At 43.5% G+C, this 20479-nt stretch overlaps 1 protein-coding gene across 1 annotated transcript in view; it reads left to right on the forward strand.

The window, feature by feature from the left end:
• JARID2 (jumonji and AT-rich interaction domain containing 2) overlaps positions 1 to 20479 on the forward strand; it is a 187693-nt gene that overhangs the window by 78822 nt on the left and 88392 nt on the right. Inside the window, exon 2 of the mRNA XM_069730820.1 lies at positions 11801 to 11936. Within this exon, the coding sequence (XP_069586921.1) occupies positions 11801 to 11936 (136 nt within the window). The remainder of the gene's footprint in view (positions 1 to 11800; positions 11937 to 20479) is intronic.

Below are 20479 nucleotides of genomic sequence, written 5' to 3' on the forward strand. Positions count from 1 at the left end.
AAGCATTTTATGTTGCCGGGTATATTTTATAGCTGTGCCCACTTTCGACAACTTATTGTCTTCCATTTTAAAGTGTGCCTAACTGCTGGTTATTTTTGTTAGGGTGTTTCAGTAGTAATTTAGCCCTGGCTTATACAGCGGACTCCAGATTGCCCCAGCTGATTAGCTGTTATTTAATGTGACCATGTGCTCATACAGTCAGGGTCATTAAATCATGAGTCCCCTGTTTTGTTGTTCGTGCTTGTGTCCCCTCTTATTCTTTTGGTGTAGCAAGATGCCCGCTCTAATTAGGGCAGCGATTAAGTTCATGGCTTGTTGAGCAGATTAATGCGCTTTCAAAGTTTTCCTTTATTTTCTCTGGCCTTTTTCGTCCTCCTCTGCATTGTTGGTGTGTCTGCACCTGTATACACGGCGGTGTGAAAGCCTCCCTTCCCACTGCGAGGCCTGTGCTGAACTTGTGGAGTTTACAAAGACTATTCCCTCAGTAGAATCCAGTTTCCCCTTCAATCCCTGGTCTCGTAATTGCCACAGATGCTGCAGCCCCTCCCTGACCACTCTCACTTTTGTGTCGTTTGGTGCCTTCTCGAACTGCTCCACATGTTGATTACGTGACTAAAATGTCATTTCTCCCATTTGGCTGTAATTGGCGCTGGCTTCTTTCACGCTTATTTGCCAATTCCATATATTTATTCCATTGCTAATCGTTTCATCGTGCAGCCCTACGTTCTGGTAACTGGATATACGAAGACCTGGTTGCCTCTCGGTTTCAGTTGCACATCTCAAGGGGCTTTTGTACCAGTGACCTAAAGATTCTTTAAAAATGGCGTATATATTTGTGCTAGTTGGTAAATTTAGATTTTTATGGCAGAATTGTGCTACGCCTGCCATTCTACTAATTTTTCTAACCAAAAGCAGCCTCTGTCCAACGCTGTGGAGCTGTTATAAGCGGTACAAGGCCTTGTGCACACGTCTTGTATCTGGATAGGTTTTTTTTCCCTTTACCTCAGGATTTGTTCCACAATCAGAGTATAATAGAAACACATCACCTCTTCTGTATTTATTACCCACTCCTGGTTTTAGCTTAAAAAATACTGAGGTAAAAAACTTAACAATTACTGAACGTGTGAATGTCGCCTCACACAACGTACTCCTTGTATTTTTTTTCTTCACTGATTTTTGTTTTTTTTAATGATATTTTGCCTCATTGCTTTAGACATTATGGCGTTGGTTCCCTTGAAGAACGTCTGTGTCTTTTGATAGCCCTGTTAACACTAGTATAGCACATTTAATAAGGTTGTAGGATTATTCTACATCCCAGCAACCTCTCTTTTGCATGGCAATCGCTGTTAAGACTCCATTACCGCTTATTATGTAACTTTTCAATAGTTTATTAAAAGCAGGCTTATAGTATCATTATCGGAGTTTTCTCATACTACAACAGAGCACTTTATTGTGACTTCCCCAGTCCTTCTATGGGTCGGACTGGTCCACAGGAGAATCCTCCGGTGGGCCCCTGTGCAGGAGTGGACCACCACCCTCTTATATGTGCAGCCCTTGGCACTATATACTTGATTCACCATATACAGACAAAGGAAACCTCATTCATTTACCAATCTACCCAGTTTATTAGTAAAGAAATTTGTGAATGAGGATAAAGTAATAATTTGCATGTAGCTGAAAAGTGGGACCCTGGAGTTGGTTACTGGTGGGCCATTGGAACCCCAATCCGACACTGCCTTTATGTGGATATTTTATCCATATGTCCCAAGTCTTGGATACTGGCTATAATGACTGCTATGGGTGTGTTCCCAAGTAATAATCTCCACTGTGGACCACTTGCTGTGGGATTTATTCTCTGGGTGTCATTGCAAAGAAGGGAAGCTGCACATTTCTAAATTACACTGCATTGCAAATGGTGAAATTTGCTTCTACGTCCGCAGCATAAATTGGCGTGCTGTGGAACTGAAACCTGCAGCTCTTCTGATGTCTTGCATAATGCTAGCACTGTAAAATGCCGCAAATATGCCGTGTTTGATATATAGAAACTTACCCTAAAAGACATTTCATACACTTTACCCCCATCATGTTTTCATTATAGTATCCATTTTTTTCCATTCATTGCCATCCTATTCAGAAGCACTACAGCTAAAAATATTGGTTTTGTCTGTTTCAGAATACAATATTAGGATCTACATTTTAACCACAAAATCCAGAACTCCAGTGGTCCTATTTGTACAAAGTTAGAAATGTATCGCCTATCCAAGGATTAGTGATTGCTTGCTCATTGCTGGGGGTCCCAGCGTTCCTGAAAACAGGACTCTGCAGCGCCTCTTTTGAATAAAGCTGTGGTCAAGCATGCGCACTAATTCTTGCTCCATCCATTACATAGGAAACTGCCAGAAATTGCAGAGCACTGTATTTTTTCCTCAGGATTGGTAGGGGTATCAAGATAATTTTGTTTTTTTTTGTTTTTTTTAACATCACATCTGAGCCATTGATCAGACATGTACTGTATGGCTATGTGCACACAATGCGGTTATAGTGCGGATCCGCAGCTGATTTTTCCGCGCAGAAACGCTGCAGATCCGCACTGTGATTTACAGTGCAATGTAAATCAATGGCTAAAAAAAAAAGCTGTACGGAAATGCTGCGGATTTAAAAGAAGTGCAGGTCTCTTCTTTTGTGCGGATCTGCAGCGTTTCTGCATCCTTCCATTATAGAAATCTGCAGTGGGAAAACTGCAGAAAATCCGCATAATCTGATGATGCATTAGTTATGGGGTATATTGTCGGATCGGAGCAGCATGGGGTTGGTGGGATTCCTTCTCTCTGAGTGTCGGCGTCCTCTTGTAGCCTTATTATAGCTGCTTCTGACCTTGTAAATTGAAGCCTCTCAGTCACTGGCCCTTTGGATATTTCTGGCGAGCAATGAAAGCATTCATGGGATTTTTTTTAAGTAGTTACATGTGTTTTTCGTCTTTTTCCTTTTTGTTTGGAAAGTTTTAAATGCTGTGCTGACATTTTAAAAAGGGGACGCAAATGTCGCATACGCGAGCGTGGAAGAAATCTGTTGTGGGGGTTGTGGAAGGGGCACGGTAATGCACCAAGCATAAAGCTTTTATGATCTAGCCTAATCTTCTCTCCAGGATGTGATGACTTTCTGTGTTCCAGATATATGGGAAGTAGGGCAGCTAATATTATTTAGCGGATGTCTGCGGATAGTGGCCAAGCAGTCACACACTGTCCAGTGCTCGCCTTTTCCATTACTATGGCTCCATTCTTCTAGATTGGTCACAGATAGCAGCCAGCATCCCCTTATTGCTTCCATCAGCAGACCTGGATCTTTAATTCTGCAGCAGGCGAGGGAGGGAGGCTGCTGACTGTTTACAAAGGAGATGCTGACTTGTACATTCAGCCACTTGCACATGTTCTGCTGTGACTCACACAGAAAAGAATCCACCATGTCAGATGTGAATCACAGCCATTGTACCGCACCAGCCCTTTATTATGCTGAGCAATAGGAATTCCGCTTCGCTCTTACATCACAGAACATGAGCATATTAGCACGGACTTGTTTCTTCCCGATTTCTGTGGGTTTAATACTTGGGATGTGATCATTTTCCAACAATACAAGTCAATCCCAACTCCAGAAAGCCTTCAGAGGTTTTCACAGCCATGTCATAATGATTCATGCGCTGGTTCATTGTGTCATACTCGCCTAATTATCCCATTGTGGAGTATTGTCCCGCTTCCTCGCCATCCGGTGTCACGTCCTGTCTTTTGTCGTTGGCATTACATCCTACAAGGCCAGCACTGAAAAGTACACCCCAAACCAAGGGTGCGTGTATCATTGTCCGACATTATTTCAGCCAAATTCCACCTACTTGCGTATCTCTTTAAGGCCTCATTCAGATGTCCATTTTTCACGTATGTATTATTTCCGTATTTTTCATGCATTGTAATGGGTACGTTTTCTATGCTGCTGTTCACATGTCCGTGTTTTGTTGTGAACCCTGTGTGTCCATACAATAATCATAGAGACACGTCTGTTTTTTTTTTTTGTCAGCTTGGGTTGAAAGCGCCTATACAAGTCTATGGTTCCATGAAAAACATGGATGGCATCAATGTGCCACTCATGAGCTGTCTGTGTTTAACATTGAAGAAGCTTTGTAATTTATTTATCCATGTATGAATAACACTGGTGACACCCTGACACCACACGGATCCAAACCACCGATGACCCAGTACCATTTTTTTGGTGTTTCGAAAACACTGACGCCTGAATGAGACATAAGCATTGTTCTTGTTTTGTTCATGAACAGGTAAAGTCAAGCATGATTATGCAGCCCTCTTCCCCCAACAACAAGATAATACTGCTTTTAGTGTTTATAGCAGTGTAATATATACCTCTTCAGCAGCATTCTGTCAGCACTATATGTATCAGAATGTGCAAACAGGAGCAGAGTGACTACAAAGACTGTCAGTTTAATCATTCTGTATCTCTACTGCTAGAGAATTATCAATAATAGATCAAGGGGGTCAAAAATATCAGTCAATGAGTTTATCGTATTTCAAAGTCCTCAGAAAAAAATATAAACTGATATTGATCAATCCGAGGCCAAAAAGAAGTGTACTTGCCAGTAATATTTTATTATTATTCGACCAGACATACAGTAAGCCAACGTTTCGGCCTAAATAGGCCTTTGTCAAGGCAACAATCTGCATATATAATGAAAGAAATAACAATCAGTGCATATAAAAAAGAAAGCAATAACATAAATGACTGTATATTAACGTTGGTCGAGCATAACAAATCAGAAGAATACATAAACAATAATATTGGGTTAATCTACTGCTAGAGAATGATTCCTTAAAGGGAGTTGTCCAGAGAGGAAAAAAAGGAATTGATTTGTAGGGGTCTGACCACTAGGACCTGCACCGTTCGGCAGAATAGAGCACTTGTATCCCTGTTAGAATAAAGCGACTGTGCACATACAGGTCCTTCTAAAAAAATTAGCATATAGTGTTAAATTTCATTATTTACCATAATGTAATGATTACAATTAAACTTTCATATATTATAGATTCATTATCCACCAACTGAAATTTGTCAGGTCTATTATTGTTTTAATACTGATGATTTTGGCATACAACTCCTGATAACCCAAAAAACCTGTCTCAATAAATTAGCATATTTCACCCATCCAATCAAATAAAAGTGTTTTTTAATAACAAACAAAAAAACCAACAAATAATAATGTTCAGTTATGCACTCAATACTTGGTCGGGAATCCTTTGGCAGAAATGACTGCTTCAATGCGGCGTGGCATGGAGGCAATCAGCCTGTGACACTGCTGAGATGTTATGGAGGCCCAGGATGCTTCAATAGCGGCCTTAAGCTCATCCAGAGTGTTGGGTCTTGCGTCTCTCAACTTTCTCTTCACAATATCCCACAGATTCTCTATGGGGTTCAGGTCAGGAGAGTTGGCAGGCCAATTGAGCACAGTAATACCATGGTCAGTAAACCATTTACCAGTGGTTTTGGCACTGTGAGCAGGTGCCAGGTCGTGCTGAAAAATGAAATCTTCATCTCCATAAAGCATTTCAGCCGATGGAAGCATGAAGTGCTCCAAAATCTCCTGATAGCTAGCTGCATTGACCCTGCCCTTGATGAAACACAGTGGACCAACACCAGCAGCTGACATGGCACCCCACACCATCACTGACTGTGGGTACTTGACACTGGACTTCAGGCATTTTGGCATTTCCTTCTCCCCAGTCTTCCTCCAGACTCTGGCACCTTGATTTCCGAATGACATGCAAAATTTGCTTTCATCAGAAAAAAGTACTTGGGACCACTTAGCAACAGTCCAGTGCTGCTTCTCTGTAGCTCAAAAGTGGCTTTACCTGGGGAATGCGGCACCTGTAGCCCATTTCCTGCACACGCCTGTGCACGGTGGCTCTGGATGTTTCCACACCAGACTCAGTCCACTGCTTCCTCAGGTTCCCCAAGGTCTGGAATCGGTCCTTCTCCACAATCTTCCTCAGGGTCCGGTCTCCTCTTCTCGTTGTACAGCGTTTTCTGCCACATTGTTTCCTTCCAACAGACTTACCATTGAGGTGCCTTGATACAGCACTCTGGGAACAGCCTATTTGTTGAGAAATTTCTTTCTGGGTCTTACCCTCTTGCTTGAGGGTGTCAATGATGGCCTTCTTGACATCTGTCAGGTCGCTAGTCTTACCCATGATGGGGGTTTTGAGTAATGAACCAGGCAGGGAGTTTATAAAAGCCTCAGGTATCTTTTGCATGTGTTTAGAGTTAATTAGTTGATTCAGAAGATTAGGGTAATAGGTCGTTTAGAGAACCTTTTCTTGATATGCTAATTTGAGACAGGTTTTTTGGGTTATCAGGAGTTGTATGCCAAAATCATCAGTATTAAAACAATAAAAGACCTGACAAATTTCAGTTGGTGGATAATGAATCTATAATATATGAAAGTTTAATTGTAATCATTACATTATGGTAAATAATGAAATTTAACACTATATGCTAATTTTTTGAGAAGGACCTGTACATGACCACCGCTTCATTCATTCATTCATTCATTCATTCATTCATTCCTTATTGGGCTGCTGATGGCTTTTTTCCCCCAGCAGCCTCCTTGAGAGTGGATGGAGTGGCAGTTGTGCTTCTGACCCGTCACTCCATTTTATAACTGAATTAAACATTCTGCAATCTGGTTGAAGCCCTACCGATCAACAATTTATCAACTATCCCGCAGATAGGTGAGATCTGTTGTTTAAAGCGGTTGTCTCGTGAAAACAAGTGGACAGAATGGAAACACTAGCGTTGTTCACGCTGGTCTTGATGAGATGATGTGCTGGGTTTAGACACTACTGATTCATGAAGTAGCGTAGGAAGAGTGGTGTACACCTACCTCTGTGTGCCTCACCAATCCTACTCCTGTCTCTGCTGGTATAACACTTGTGGAGAAGCGAACGCCCCCACTCATCATGAATTTGACGAGTGGCGGTCGCCAAGCTCCACCCACTTTGCCTCAGCTCAGCGGAAAATGGTGTGAAAACGCCAAGTCACAAAATTTTAGCACAGCCTGGCATAAATCCTTTGAATCTGTTCCTTCGGAGTGGACACCTTGAAGTGATATATATACAGTGCCTACAAGTAGTATTCAACCCCCTGCAGATTTAGCAGGTTTACACATTTGGAATTAACTTGGCATTGTGACATTTGGACTGTAGATCAGCCTGGAAGTGTGAAATGCACTGCAGCAAAAAAGAATGTTATTTCTTTGTTTATTTTTTTTTTAAATTGTGAAAAGTCTTTTCAGAGGGTCATTTATTATTCAACCCCTCAACCCACCAGAATTCTGTTTGGTTCCCCTAAAGTATTAAGAAGTAGTTCAGGCACAAAGAACAATGCGCTTCACATGTTTGGATTAATTATCTCTTTTTCCAGCCTTTTCTGACTATTTAAGACCCTCCCCAAACTTGTGAACAGCACTCATACATGGTCAACATGGGAAAGACAAAGGAGCATTCCAAGGCCATTAGAGACAAGATCGTGGAGGGTCACAAGGCTGGCAAGGGGTACAAAACCCTTTCCAAGGAGTTGGGCCTACCTGTCTCCACTGTTGGGAGCATCATCCGGAAGTGGAAGGCTTATGGAACTACTGTTAGCCTTCCACGGCATGGACAGCCTTTGAAAGTTTCCTCCCGTGCCGAGGCCAGGCTTGTCCGAAGAGTCAAGGCTAACCCAAGGACAACAAGGAAGGAGCTCCGGGAAGATCTCATGGCAGTGGGGACATTGGTTTCAGTCAATACCATAAGTAACGTACTCCACCGCAATGGTCTCCGTTCCAGACGAGCCCGTAAGGTACCTTTACTTTCAAAGCGTCATGTCAAGGCTCGTCTACAGTTTGCTCATGATCACTTGGAGGACTCTGAGACTGACTGGTTCAAGGTTCTCTGGTCTGATGAGACCAAGATCGAGATCTTTGGTGCCAACCACACACGTGACATTTGGAGACTGGATGGCACTGCATACGACCCCAAGAATACCATCCCTACAGTCAAGCATGGTGGTGGCAGCATCATGCTGTGGGGCTGTTTCTCAGCCAAGGGGCCTGGCCATCTGGTCCGCATCCATGGGAAGATGGATAGCACGGCCTACCTGGAGATTTTGGCCAAGAACCTCCGCTCCTCCATCAAGGATCTTAAGATGGGTCGTCATTTCATCTTCCAACAAGACAACTACCCAAAGCACACAGCCAAGAAAACCAAGGCCTGGTTCAAGAGGCAAAAAATCAAGGTGTTGCAGTGGCCTAGTCAGTCTCCTGACCTTAACCCAATTGAAAACTTGTGGAAGGAGCTCAAGATTAAAGTCCACATGAGACACCCAAAGAACCTAGATAACTTGGAGAAGATCTGCATGGAGAAGTGGGCCAAGATAACTCCAGAGACCTGTGCCGGCCTGATCAGGTCTTATAAAAGACGATTATTAGCTGTAATTGCAAACAAAGGTTATTCCACAAAATATTAAACCTAGGGGTTGAATAATAATTGACCCACACTTTTATGTTTAAAATTTATAAAAATTTACCTGAGCAACAAAACTTTTTGGTTTGTAAGATTTATGCATCTGTTAATAAATCCTGCTCTTGTTTGAAGTTTGAAGGCTCTAACTTATTTGCATCTTATTAAACCTGCTAAATCTGCAGGGGGTTGAATACTACTTGTAGGCACTGTATATATATTTTTTTTTAATTTTCACATAAATTGATTTGCACATTATATATTTAGCGGCGCACATCATCCATCAAATGGGATCACTTTGTCAGAAAGTAGTGACCATTAATGTCTCAGTATACATGCACTGATAGATACCCGTACAGTCTGGGGCTTGGCTTCCAGGTCTAGCACAATGTAGCACAAGACTGGGGTTTATTGTGGAGCGAAGGCCTGCGTGGGCCAAGAAACATAATGCGTGCAGCTTTGTAAAACCACTCATCCTGCTGCGGTTGGTATGGAATGAAATCCAAAAACTTCCTTACACCTGTTTTAAACCCGGCATAAACAGCAGTGGGGCTATGTGATGGCCTCTAATAATTCAGTAGGTAACGTGTTCTCTGAGCATAGACACACTGCGCTTCCTTGACGGCCATACCCTTCTGATAATGGTGGGTGGCAGTGATGGGGTCTTGTGTATCACCGAGTGCAGCCTGGTGTAATACAGTTAGTGTCAAAGTGACAAAAAGCTGTTCAAAGAAAAAAAGCAAACAACCCCCAATGAGCACTTATCCTAATTCAGCAGTTCTTTCCATAAGCTCATTTTGGAGCTGCTCGAGTAGTGAGATCTGTCAGTTATTACAGCCGGCAGGAATTCCAGCACAGCAGGTAATGACTTTACATTGTGCCTGTAATAAATAATGGATCAGTCGAGATTCATTAACAAAGGGAAAATAATTGACAGAACTACGAGTTAATTTTTCCAGCGTTTGTTTAAAAGCAAAAGGCACATTGCATATTTAAGATTGTAATAGGCGACTGCAGGAAGATGTCTGCCGCGTTGGAGGCGCCACTCCGGCGGGTTTTATCAGAGGTGAGAAGAGCCTCACTCTGCACCTAACATTGGGTTAACACTGGCTGCAGGAGATCAAATTTGGCACAACGCAAGTGTGGCAAGTCCCAAGCGCCCTGACCTCCAGCTGAGCATGCTTAAAAAGATGTTGGTAGGCTGCCAAGTCTTCTTCATGGAGTGTAAGCTTGTCAGACATCTTAGGCAGTAGTCAGGGCAGCCATATGCACAGTGACATTAGTAGCCAGGACAGCCTTCATCTTTTCCTCCATAATGGGAAGGGAGAACACAACAAGCTGAGTAATAGAGGCCAAAAGAACAGATTACGGGGCTGCACATAATAACTTGGGGTATCAGGAATTGCCAGCTGTTACAGCATAGTGGATGGGCTTCAGCTCCGCACTGAAACGCGTGGTGCAATAAAGAACCTTTGCCAATACTGCAGCAAGAGATTTTTTTCCCTTCTCCAGCAGCGCAGCCACTTTTTTTTAAACCCATTTCTAATCTTGTTCTTGGCATAAAGGGCTTCACGTTTTGGGTTGATGTGCAGAACTTGGGTAAAGCCTTAGCTCTGTGTATCAGGTTCAACTAGTGCTGCTGATCAGCTTTATAAAAATTGTGTTGTCAAAAGGCCAAATGTAGATCAGTGTTTCCCAAACTCCAGTCCTCACCCCCCACAGGTTATGTTTTCAGGATTTCCATAGTATTGCACAGGTGAGAGAAATCCTGATGCCTTGATGATACTTCATCACCTGTGCAATACTAAGAAAATCCGAAGAACATGATCTCTGGGGGCCTTGAGGACTAGAGTTTGGGTAGAACTGGAAAGTTAAGGACCAGCAGAGATTGTGCATTTCTTCTGAACAATACACACGAAAACTGAGGCCAAAATGGAGTCTTTTAGGAAAAGCTGGTGTATTTTAGATATAGGTGTTTTTCTTTCTTAAGTTCCCTATGTAATAACGCATCAAAACTATGCTAATACAAAGGCATCCTGTAAAAAACCCCGATGCAAACATATTTTCCGTTTGCCATATATTTTTTTTTATCTGCTGGCTAACGCGGTCCAACAGTATATTTTTCAAACTGATTTTGTAGTATTGTGCTGTGCCAGGGCTGAAGAATGAAGCTTACGACCCAGATGCAGATTGGTCTAGAAGTGCATAGGGCGAGTGTCTATTCCCTTGGAGTGCCCCCAATCCGCCCCAGGCATTTTCTATAGTTGCACCATGACGTGCCCTGCTGTACCACCAGTTCCAGAAGTAAAATCATCCTGGCAGGTTCCCTTTTGAGATGAATCTAATAAGCTTACGTAACCATTAAAAGCACTGCTGCAATCCTGAACAAACTAGGTTATATAAGAGTTTAATATTGACTCTAAAATATCTAGGCGACCCTAATGAGGCATCGTTTAGTACTGCATGTTTCCTAAATATAATTAGGGAAGGAGAAATGTTCCACCTTGTCTGTAATAGAGTTGTAAATGAATGTTGCTTTGGCATTGCCACCCAGACCGGCTTTGACTTGGCACCTTTATACCTTACATTGGGGGGGCGATCTTTTCATAATAAGCTCAAACAAAGGGTGCGTGTATACTTTTTAAGCACGTGTCCGATTATTCGGCTGTCCCTGGGGGGTTGTAGGCTCATTGCTGGAAGCATACATACCTTGGGAATCATTTCCAGCTGGTCATCTGTGTGCTGACTCTGCAATTATTTGTGCAATTTTCCTCTGCTGATTGAGAGGGCTGTAATGTCAGAGGCCACTCCAGGAGTGGAGACTTAACGCAGAACTTGGATTCCAGCCAGATTCTAGAGTCCGGGTTAGATCCCAAGGTTAAGTGATAACAATGAGTATGTTGTTATGTAATGTTATCACTGTGACTCTCCCAGTAGCTGTTTAGGGGACTATACAAAGGTTAATTTGGTATAAAAATAAATGCAAAAAAAATCTCCTCATGGCATATAATTGAAGTTTTGTGTATGTATTGGCATGTATTAGGTCCGTATTGGTAGTCTCTCACACAAATGGTAGAAATTCAAGGACGGGTCTATAATAATGAAAAAAAATGTAAAGTGATCTGGAAATATAATCATTATCTAAAGAGAACTATCGGTTTTCTTAGAGCTAAATATGCTTGTAATACCAATTGACTAGTGTTGTATTTTCTGTGTGTATATAAGATTTACGTTTTGTGCTTTTATAGGATGACAGTGATGGTATCCCGTGGTCAGAAGAAAGGGTGGTGCGTAAGGTGCTATATTTGTCTCTCAAAGAGTTCAAGACTGCACAGAAGAGGCAAAGTGATGACTGTATTAATGGGAGCTTGAAAACTCCAAACGGTGAGTTGAAAAGAGTTCAAAATGATACCCCCATATGTTCCTTATGCCCCAATTGATTGTGAAAAAATCCATGTTTCAACTTTTTCAAGCTACTGTAAAGGGAACCTGACAGCTGTTTGTTACATGTTGCCTAATCTATGGGCACCATGCATCAGGCACTTGGCTATATGATCTCTGTCACTGGCTGTACGATTTCGGGCACTGGAGGCTGTGCGATCTTGGGCACTGGCTGTACGATCTCGGGCACTGGCTGTACGATCTCGGGCACTGGCTGTGCGATCTCGGGCACTGGCTGTGCGATTTCGGGCACTGGCTATACGATCTCGGGCACTGGCTGTACGATCTCGGGCACTGGCTGTGCGATCTCGGGCACTGGCTATACGATCTCGGGCACTGGCTGTGCGATCTCGGGCACTGGCTGTGCGATTTCGGGCACTGGCGGTACAATCTCGGGCACTGGCTGTACGATGTCAGGCACTGGCTGTACGATCTCGGGCACTGGCTGTGCGATCTCGGGCACTGGCTATACGATCTCGGGCACTGGCGGTACGATCTCGGGCACTGGCGGTACGATCTCGGGCACTGGCTGTACGATGTCGGGCACTGGCTGTGCGATGTCGGGCACTGGCTGTGCCATCTCGGGCACTGGCTATGCGATCTCGGGCACTGGCGGTACGATGTCGGGCACTGGCTGTGCGCTGTCGGGCACTGGCTGTGCGCTGTCGGGCACTGGCTGTGCGCTGTCGGGCACTGGCTGTGCGCTGTCGGGCACTGGCTGTGCGCTGTCGGGCACTGGCTGTGCGCTGTCGGGCACTGGCTGTGCGCTGTCGGGCACTGGCTGTGCGCTGTCGGGCACTGGCTGTGCGCTGTCGGGCACTGGCTGTGCGCTGTCGGGCACTGGCTGTGCGCTGTCGGGCACTGGCTGTGCGCTGTCGGGCACTGGCTGTGCGCTGTCGGGCACTGGCTGTGCGCTGTCGGGCACTGGCTGTGCGCTGTCGGGCACTGGCTGTGCGCTGTCGGGCACTGGCTGTGCGCTGTCGGGCACTGGCTGTGCGCTGTCGGGCACTGGCTGTGCGCTGTCGGGCACTGGCTGTGCGCTGTCGGGCACTGGCTGTGCGCTGTCGGGCACTGGCTGTGCGCTGTCGGGCACTGGCTGTGCGCTGTCGGGCACTGGCTGTGCGCTGTCGGGCACTGGCTGTGCGCTGTCGGGCACTGGCTGTGCGCTGTCGGGCACTGGCTGTGCGCTGTCGGGCACTGGCTGTGCGCTGTCGGGCACTGGCTGTGCGCTGTCGGGCACTGGCTGTGCGCTGTCGGGCACTGGCTGTGCGCTGTCGGGCACTGGCTGTGCGCTGTCGGGCACTGGCTGTGCGCTGTCGGGCACTGGCTGTGCGCTGTCGGCCAGTTATGTTTGACTCTGAAATGCTGCGGTGTTTCTGATAAAGACACACTTTAGTTGTGCTCACCCTTCCGACTAGTCTCTTGTGCAGCTCAGTCCCTGGTGGCGTCTTACCGTCCACTTCCCTTAAGTGACAGGTCTCTCCCTGTGTGCGTGTATATGGAGACACCTGTCAATCACTGGAAGCGAGCGGGGAGAAGCCGCCATGGACCCACCTGTCCATCCAACATCCCATGGTTTTAGGTGGCTTCTAAAGTGTGTGTTTCTCTGAAACGCTGCAGATTTTGGGTCAAAGCTATATGGCTGACATCATACAGCTAGTGGCTGATACATGCTGCCCGTAGCTGGCGCTGCATAATCATCTGTCAGGTTCCCTTTAAGTTTCACTCCCGACATAACTATTTTGGCACAGTTGTATATTACTGCAATTTCCATTGACTTGAATGGAGAGTGCCATGAAAATGTGTGGTTACTTATCGAGAATATGGATTAGGGATCCTGTTTTCCTAAAAGGTGAGGGTGACAAGAGGTTACAATCCAACCTATTGATTTTTTAAGACCAATGTGTATTTGGGACAAATGTATATTTATATAGAGTCATCTAAAAGGAAGTAAGAGTGGTTCCTCTCCTCTAGACACCTCTCTATGAGCTAGAACAGAGAGCTGCTCTATAAGAGGATTGGCGTTGGTCCGTCACCTGAATTACTGCATGTGATCCTGCAGCGGCTGGAAGTGCAGCTTCCACTTGCAATAATGAGGTTTTTACCAACACAGTGTATTGGATGAGGTTGAGGGACACATTTGTTGGTACCAATTACATTACATCTTTTCTTGGTTAAAATGGATATAAAGTATTAATAATGCTGGCATAGATTGGATCAAGAAGCGGCAGCAAAGTGGGCAAACAAGACTGGGATGGTGGCTATTGGAAGATCAGATCTATTGCTGAACTATACGGTATATATTGTGAAAACAAATAATTGAATTGTATTTTAACCCCTTCCCAACACAAGCTGTGATCGTGCATCTTCTGTCTGGTCCCCACATATGGAGAGGTCTCTGGAGCAGATACCACACCTTACCATGCAGTAATTTATAGCTGGCATCTGCCTGTAAGTACAGCAACCAGAGTGCTGTAGTTTAACAATTTAAATGCCGCCGTAGAGCTCTGAGTGAAATTTAAATGGCACAGTCACCAGTGTGCGAAGTCACCAACTTACTCCAGCTCCCGTTGGCGCAATTACGGGGATCTGACAGGTTGATATGGCAGGTAGCTGGGTATCTGTTGAGAGCCCGCTTTGCTGCCTGTGAAGCACACACTGTGGCTGGACTTCATAGTAGAACTTTTTTTCACTATACACTGCAATACACGACCTTTCAAGACTTTACAGTGGATTTAAAAATGGAATAATGGAAAAAAAAATGTTTACGTGTAAAAAAAAAAGTAAAGTTTTATTTTCCTCCTCTTTCCCCCTTTAAAAATAAAGTAATAAAAAGTAAACCTATTTGATATTGCTGCGTATGTAAAGGTGTGATCTATCAAATTCTACCAATAATTAACCAAAATCCTACAATGTCTGTCTGCTATTTCATCTTTCTTTTCTGCTCGCATTCTAAAACTAAACATGGACAAAACAGAATTCATCATCTTTCCCCATCTCACTCTACCCCTCCCCACCAGACCTATCCATAAATGTCAATGGCTGCTCACTTTCCCCAGTCCCACACGCCCGGTGCCTCAGGGTGATCCTCGACTCTGCCCTCTCTTTCAAGCCACATATCCAAGCCCTTGCCTCCTCCTGCCGACTCCAGATCAAAAATATTTCTCAGATCCGTACATTCCTTGATCAAGAAACTGCAAAAACGCTAGTGCACGCCCTCATCATCTCCCGCCTTGACTACTGCAACATCCTACTCTCTAGCCTCCCATCTAGCACTCTGCTGCCCGACTAATCTACCTGTCTCCCCGCTATTCCCCAGCCTCACCCCTATGCCAAGCCCTTCACTGGCTTCCTATCGTCCAGAGGCTACAGTCCAAAACCCTAACTATGACATACAAAGCCATCCACAACCTGTCTCCTCTATACATCTGTGACATGGTCTCCCCGTACTTACATACACGCAACCTTCGATCCTCTCAAGATCTCCTTCTGTACTCCCCTCTTATCTCTTCTTCCCACAACCGCGTACAAGACTTCTCCTGTGCTGCCCCCATACTCTGGATCTCTCTACCCCAACACATCAGACTCGCCTACCACAGAAACCTTCAAAAAGAACCTGAAGACTCACCTCTTCCGACAAGCCTACAACCTGCAGTGATCCCCAGTCTACTGAACCGCCGCACAACCAGCTTTACCCTCTCCTAGTGTATCCTCATCTATCCCCTGCAGACTGTGAGCCCTCGCGGGCAGGGTCCTCCCTCCTTCTGTACTTGTGTGTCTTGTGTTGCTCATTTTTATTGTACTTGTCTATGTATGCCCCTTTTTCACATGTAAAAATGAATAATAGTAATAATAATAAATTGGTAAAAGACATGATGACGAAAAAAACTAAACGCCAGAATTCTGGATTTGTTGGTAGCTGCAACAAAAAAGGTTATTAGTGATCAAAATCTCATATTTACCACAAAATGGTATCACTAAAAATGAGTTCCCCGTGCAAAAAAACAAGACCTCACACAACTCCATCCACGGAAAAACAAAACATCGTGAGTCTCGGAAAATGGTGACAAAAGCAAATTATGGAGTTCTGTTTTTCTTTCTTTAGTGCACTTGGAATTTTTTTTCTTGTTTTCCCGTACATTGAATGTTTTTTTTTTCGAAACTTCAAGTTGTCTCACGAAAAAAAAAGAAAACAAACAAGCCCTCCTGTGGTTATGTGGATGGAAATATATATATATATATATAAAAAAGGTTTGCCTTTTAGAAGAAAGGGAGGAAGAAACGAAACGGCAAGATCGCCATATTGGAAAGGGGGGTTAATAGCTTCCATTTATTACATATCATTAGATGAATGCAGGAATCAGAGCCTGACTATATGATTGCACACCTAGTGTGAGGGGCATGCTGGGATCCATTGGAATAGATAGGACTAGTCCATAGCTGCCCCTGGTCGTCTACTCGGACACTGCTCTAGCTCAGTGACATGTTATGCCCAGTTGTGTATATCGAATTACTCTCGTCTCTAGCTATGGTTTCCCAGAAAAAAAACAGCCCAGCTCTGATTCATGCATATTGTCCCATATTGTATGAAGTTTGGTCTCCTGATGCAGTAAAACTGATGTTACAATATTCATGTAGAGTACAAACTACCGTACTTCTTTTGTTTATCGTATCCGTACATATCCAATGAAGTCAGACGACTCCTCCGATTCTCTCCTTATGGCGTATCTTAGTTCTCTGAGTGAGCGGAGAAGCCTTTGCTTATTCTTCACTCCCACTGAAAATGTCTGCTGTGAATCTACATAGACTACTGCTTCTTGAAGGGCATACCCCAAAAAACGCCGCCAAAAATTAGAATTTCACACCGGCTTGCTATAATTGTTGTCACATCTGTACACATGGCCGAACCCTGCCTGATCGAATTCCCATTTCGTATAGTTTGGGGTCAGATTAGACTTCCGTTATTGTTTTCTATTCCGTTACCTGCGTCAGAGGATCCATCACCGCTTGAACATAGTCAATGCTGCTCTATTTTTGCCGAAGTGATGGTCTACTCAATGGGCACTTGTTGGGAAACTGATAATGTACCCCCTACAGTATGGTTTCAGGAATGTGATGTCTAATTAAAAAAAAAATATTATGCAAATTTAAGACCTCATCAAGCAAAGTTTGGGTTCTGAAGCTGAACTTCTGTCTCTCACAGCTCACTGTAGACCTGCCCTTGACCTGAATTACCCTTGGAGGCAGTCAGCAGGGAGATGAGTGCTCGGGGCCCAGTTATTTGTCCTCCTTCACCTCGATATAAATACCCGAGCCACCAAGTCATAAATCAATGCAGGGCTTCTGCCAACACCTATTACCATTTAAGCATGCTGGAATGTATGCATTATTTCAGGGGCTCTGCCAGTATTTACATATAAAGATTTATGGAGCTCTTGTCAGCAAATAGCATCACAAAGTGGAGCCACAAAGCATCCCCTTGGTTACTATAACAAAGTGCAGACGCACTTGTCTGGGTCCCAAGCCTGCTTCAACCAACATTATAAAGGGGACGGTGTCTGGTAAAAAGCAGCAGAACCAGAATATGTAGTTTATCTGTGGATGTCTGCGTAGCTCACCCCATGTGCAATCTCGCCATATTAACGGCTGCTTCCCTCAAAATACATTGGTTTGTAAAGTCGTGAGAAAACAGGTTAAAGAAGCCCTCCTCCCATCAAAGTTTGTATCCTTGGTCAATTTGCCATTCTACCCGATTCTTCTATTTTCCATTAGGTCTATGACATCACTTGATTATAAACAGACTAACTGAATCCTTCCAAGCTCTATGTAGAAACAGGAAGTCTCTTTTCCCAGCATGAGTCATCATTAGAACTACAATTCAACAATTAAATCTCTGGTGACCGCTCCTACTTTTGAGCTTTATTAAAGTTTTGCACCATTTGGCTTTTATAGGCTTTGTTTCGCTTCACATTCAACTGTCATATAAATTATGGTCATAAATCACCTGAGCAGCACTCAGAAAATAAACAAACTTTTAAGAGTTACAAACTTCCTGCCAGACCGTCATATTGAGTTGAGTAAGGAGAATAATGGTATGCACTCAGATCAAGAATAATAGTTCGAGGTGCTGGTAAAACAGACCAGGAGGCCCAAACAGTCATATATCAAAAATTACCGCACACTCAGACTGGATATGCTGAAAAAGGTTTTAAACCAATTTATTATAACAAAAAAAGAAGAAATAGCCACAGAAAAAGTAGGAACAAATGTGTTCATATCAGACCGAACCCAACATTTCGACCCACCAGGGTCTTTTTCATAGGGTTACTGGGGAGATAAAAAACTGTGTAAACAAACAACAGTGGTATGGCAATAATACAGTGAAGAAAAGTCAAATAACCTGTATAAACATAAAATCACCGAACTATATATACAAATGGAAAATATACAGACATAGAACCAGAATATACATATTAGATACAATAGAGATAATAGATGATATTACTATTAAGGTTCAAACTAGTGAATTAAGCAGAGTATCTCTAGGAGGAAGGGGGGGGGGGGAAGGGAAGAAAAAGGGGGGGAGAGGGAGGAGGAAGAAAGGGAAAGAAAATATGAGAGAGATAGTTGTAAAGCGGGATGATTACCTTGGCTTCCAGAGGTATGCGCATATGTGGCAAAGAGGAGGGAAAGGCAGGAAGGCAAATTTTGTAGTACAAGTCCTGTCACTATGATAAACAAGGTAGTGTTATGAAATTATATATGCCTAGCGGTCCCAAATGTAGAGAGCTAAAGGAAAGAATCGAAGGGAGAGAGGAATGTACAATAATATGTATGTCATAGTGTACCATATATAGATATACCTGAAATGTCCTAGGTGGGCGCTCCAGTGTCGAGATGATCGACTGATATATACTGGAACAGGCTGTAGGCCGATAGTGTGCCCCAAATAGTATAGTTTAGTACACAGTAGTCCTAAAATATGAGGAGGCTATATAAGGTAGGCGGAAAGGATGGACAAATGGATAATGTAATAGATAGAAAGGTACCTAAGGTGTCCTTGTGCAGTGATACCAGGTATGGTCCAATAGGGTATACGGGAGGTGGCAATTATTAGCTCTCTACATTTGGGACCGCTAGGCATATATAATTTCATAACACTACCTTGTTTATCATAGTGACAGGACTTGTACTACAAAATTTGCCTTCCTGCCTTTCCCTCCTCTTTGCCACATATGCGCATACCTCCGGAAGCCAAGGTAATCATCCCGCTTTACAACTATCGCTCTCATATTTTCTTTCCCTTTCTTCCTCCTCCCTCTCCCCCCCCCCTTTTTCTTCCCTTCCCCCCCCCCCCCTTCCTCCTAGAGATACTCTGCTTAATTCACTAGTTTGAACCTTAATAGTAATATCATCTATTATCTCTATTGTATCTAATATGTATATTCTGGTTCTATGTCTGTATATTTTCCATTTGTATATATAGTTCGGTGATTTTATGTTTATACAGGTTATTTGACTTTTCTTCACTGTATTATTGCCATACCACTGTTGTTTGTTTACACAGTTTTTTATCTCCCCAGTAACCCTATGAAAAAGACCCTGGTGGGTCGAAACGTTGGGTTCGGTCTGATATGAACACATTTGTTCCTACCTTTTCTGTGGCTATTTCTTCTTTTTTTGTTATAATAAATTGGTTTAAAACCTTTTTCAGCATATCCAGTCTGAGTGTGCGGTAATTTTTTATATATATATATATATATATATATATATTTTGAGTTGAGTGGCGAAGTCTCAGTTAAAAGGGTTGTATGATACTTAAAATGTCCTTTTTATAAATATCTTTTTTTTTTTTTTACCCTAGACACTTTTATAATTAGCTTTATTATAAAATCTCCTACACTTCTCCCTATACTGTTAATCCCCAAATGAGTTTTTTTTTAACTTCACTTCTGTGATGTTTCGATTGAGCAGAGTCCCAGACGACGCATTACCACGAGACCGGGGCTGCACTTATTGCGCACAGCGTCTATCGCCCCTACTGGAACAGGTTGTTGTCAGGGACCGGCGCTGAAGTCCCTTATTACAGTTCCTTTCATTATCGCCCTCTGTAGGTGTCGTGAATCCAAGGCACTGATAGAGGCTTCCAGTCAAGTGACTGAAGCGACAGCACTCTGCTTCTGCCAGTCAGCTGCAGCTTGTAACTGAAACAAGATGTCATCCGGGGGTGGTGATGAAAGCAATGTGAGTGACAGCTGCGCCTCTCCCTAATGACCGTTTCAGGGTGGTGATAGAAGCAGGGCTGCATCTGAAAACCTACATAGACTTTTCTTAAAATTGCTATTCCCATCTTCAAGATCCTATCCCAATATGCATCAACCACAAAATGTCCTAAATACTACAGAGGGCACTTCAACATTCTATATCACACCAATTCCACCTTACATTATATTTGTGGAAATAAGAAGAGATCCCATATTCAGATA

This window comes from Ranitomeya imitator, chromosome 6, assembly GCF_032444005.1.
Source record: "Ranitomeya imitator isolate aRanImi1 chromosome 6, aRanImi1.pri, whole genome shotgun sequence".
Lineage (NCBI taxonomy): Eukaryota > Metazoa > Chordata > Amphibia > Anura > Dendrobatidae > Ranitomeya > Ranitomeya imitator.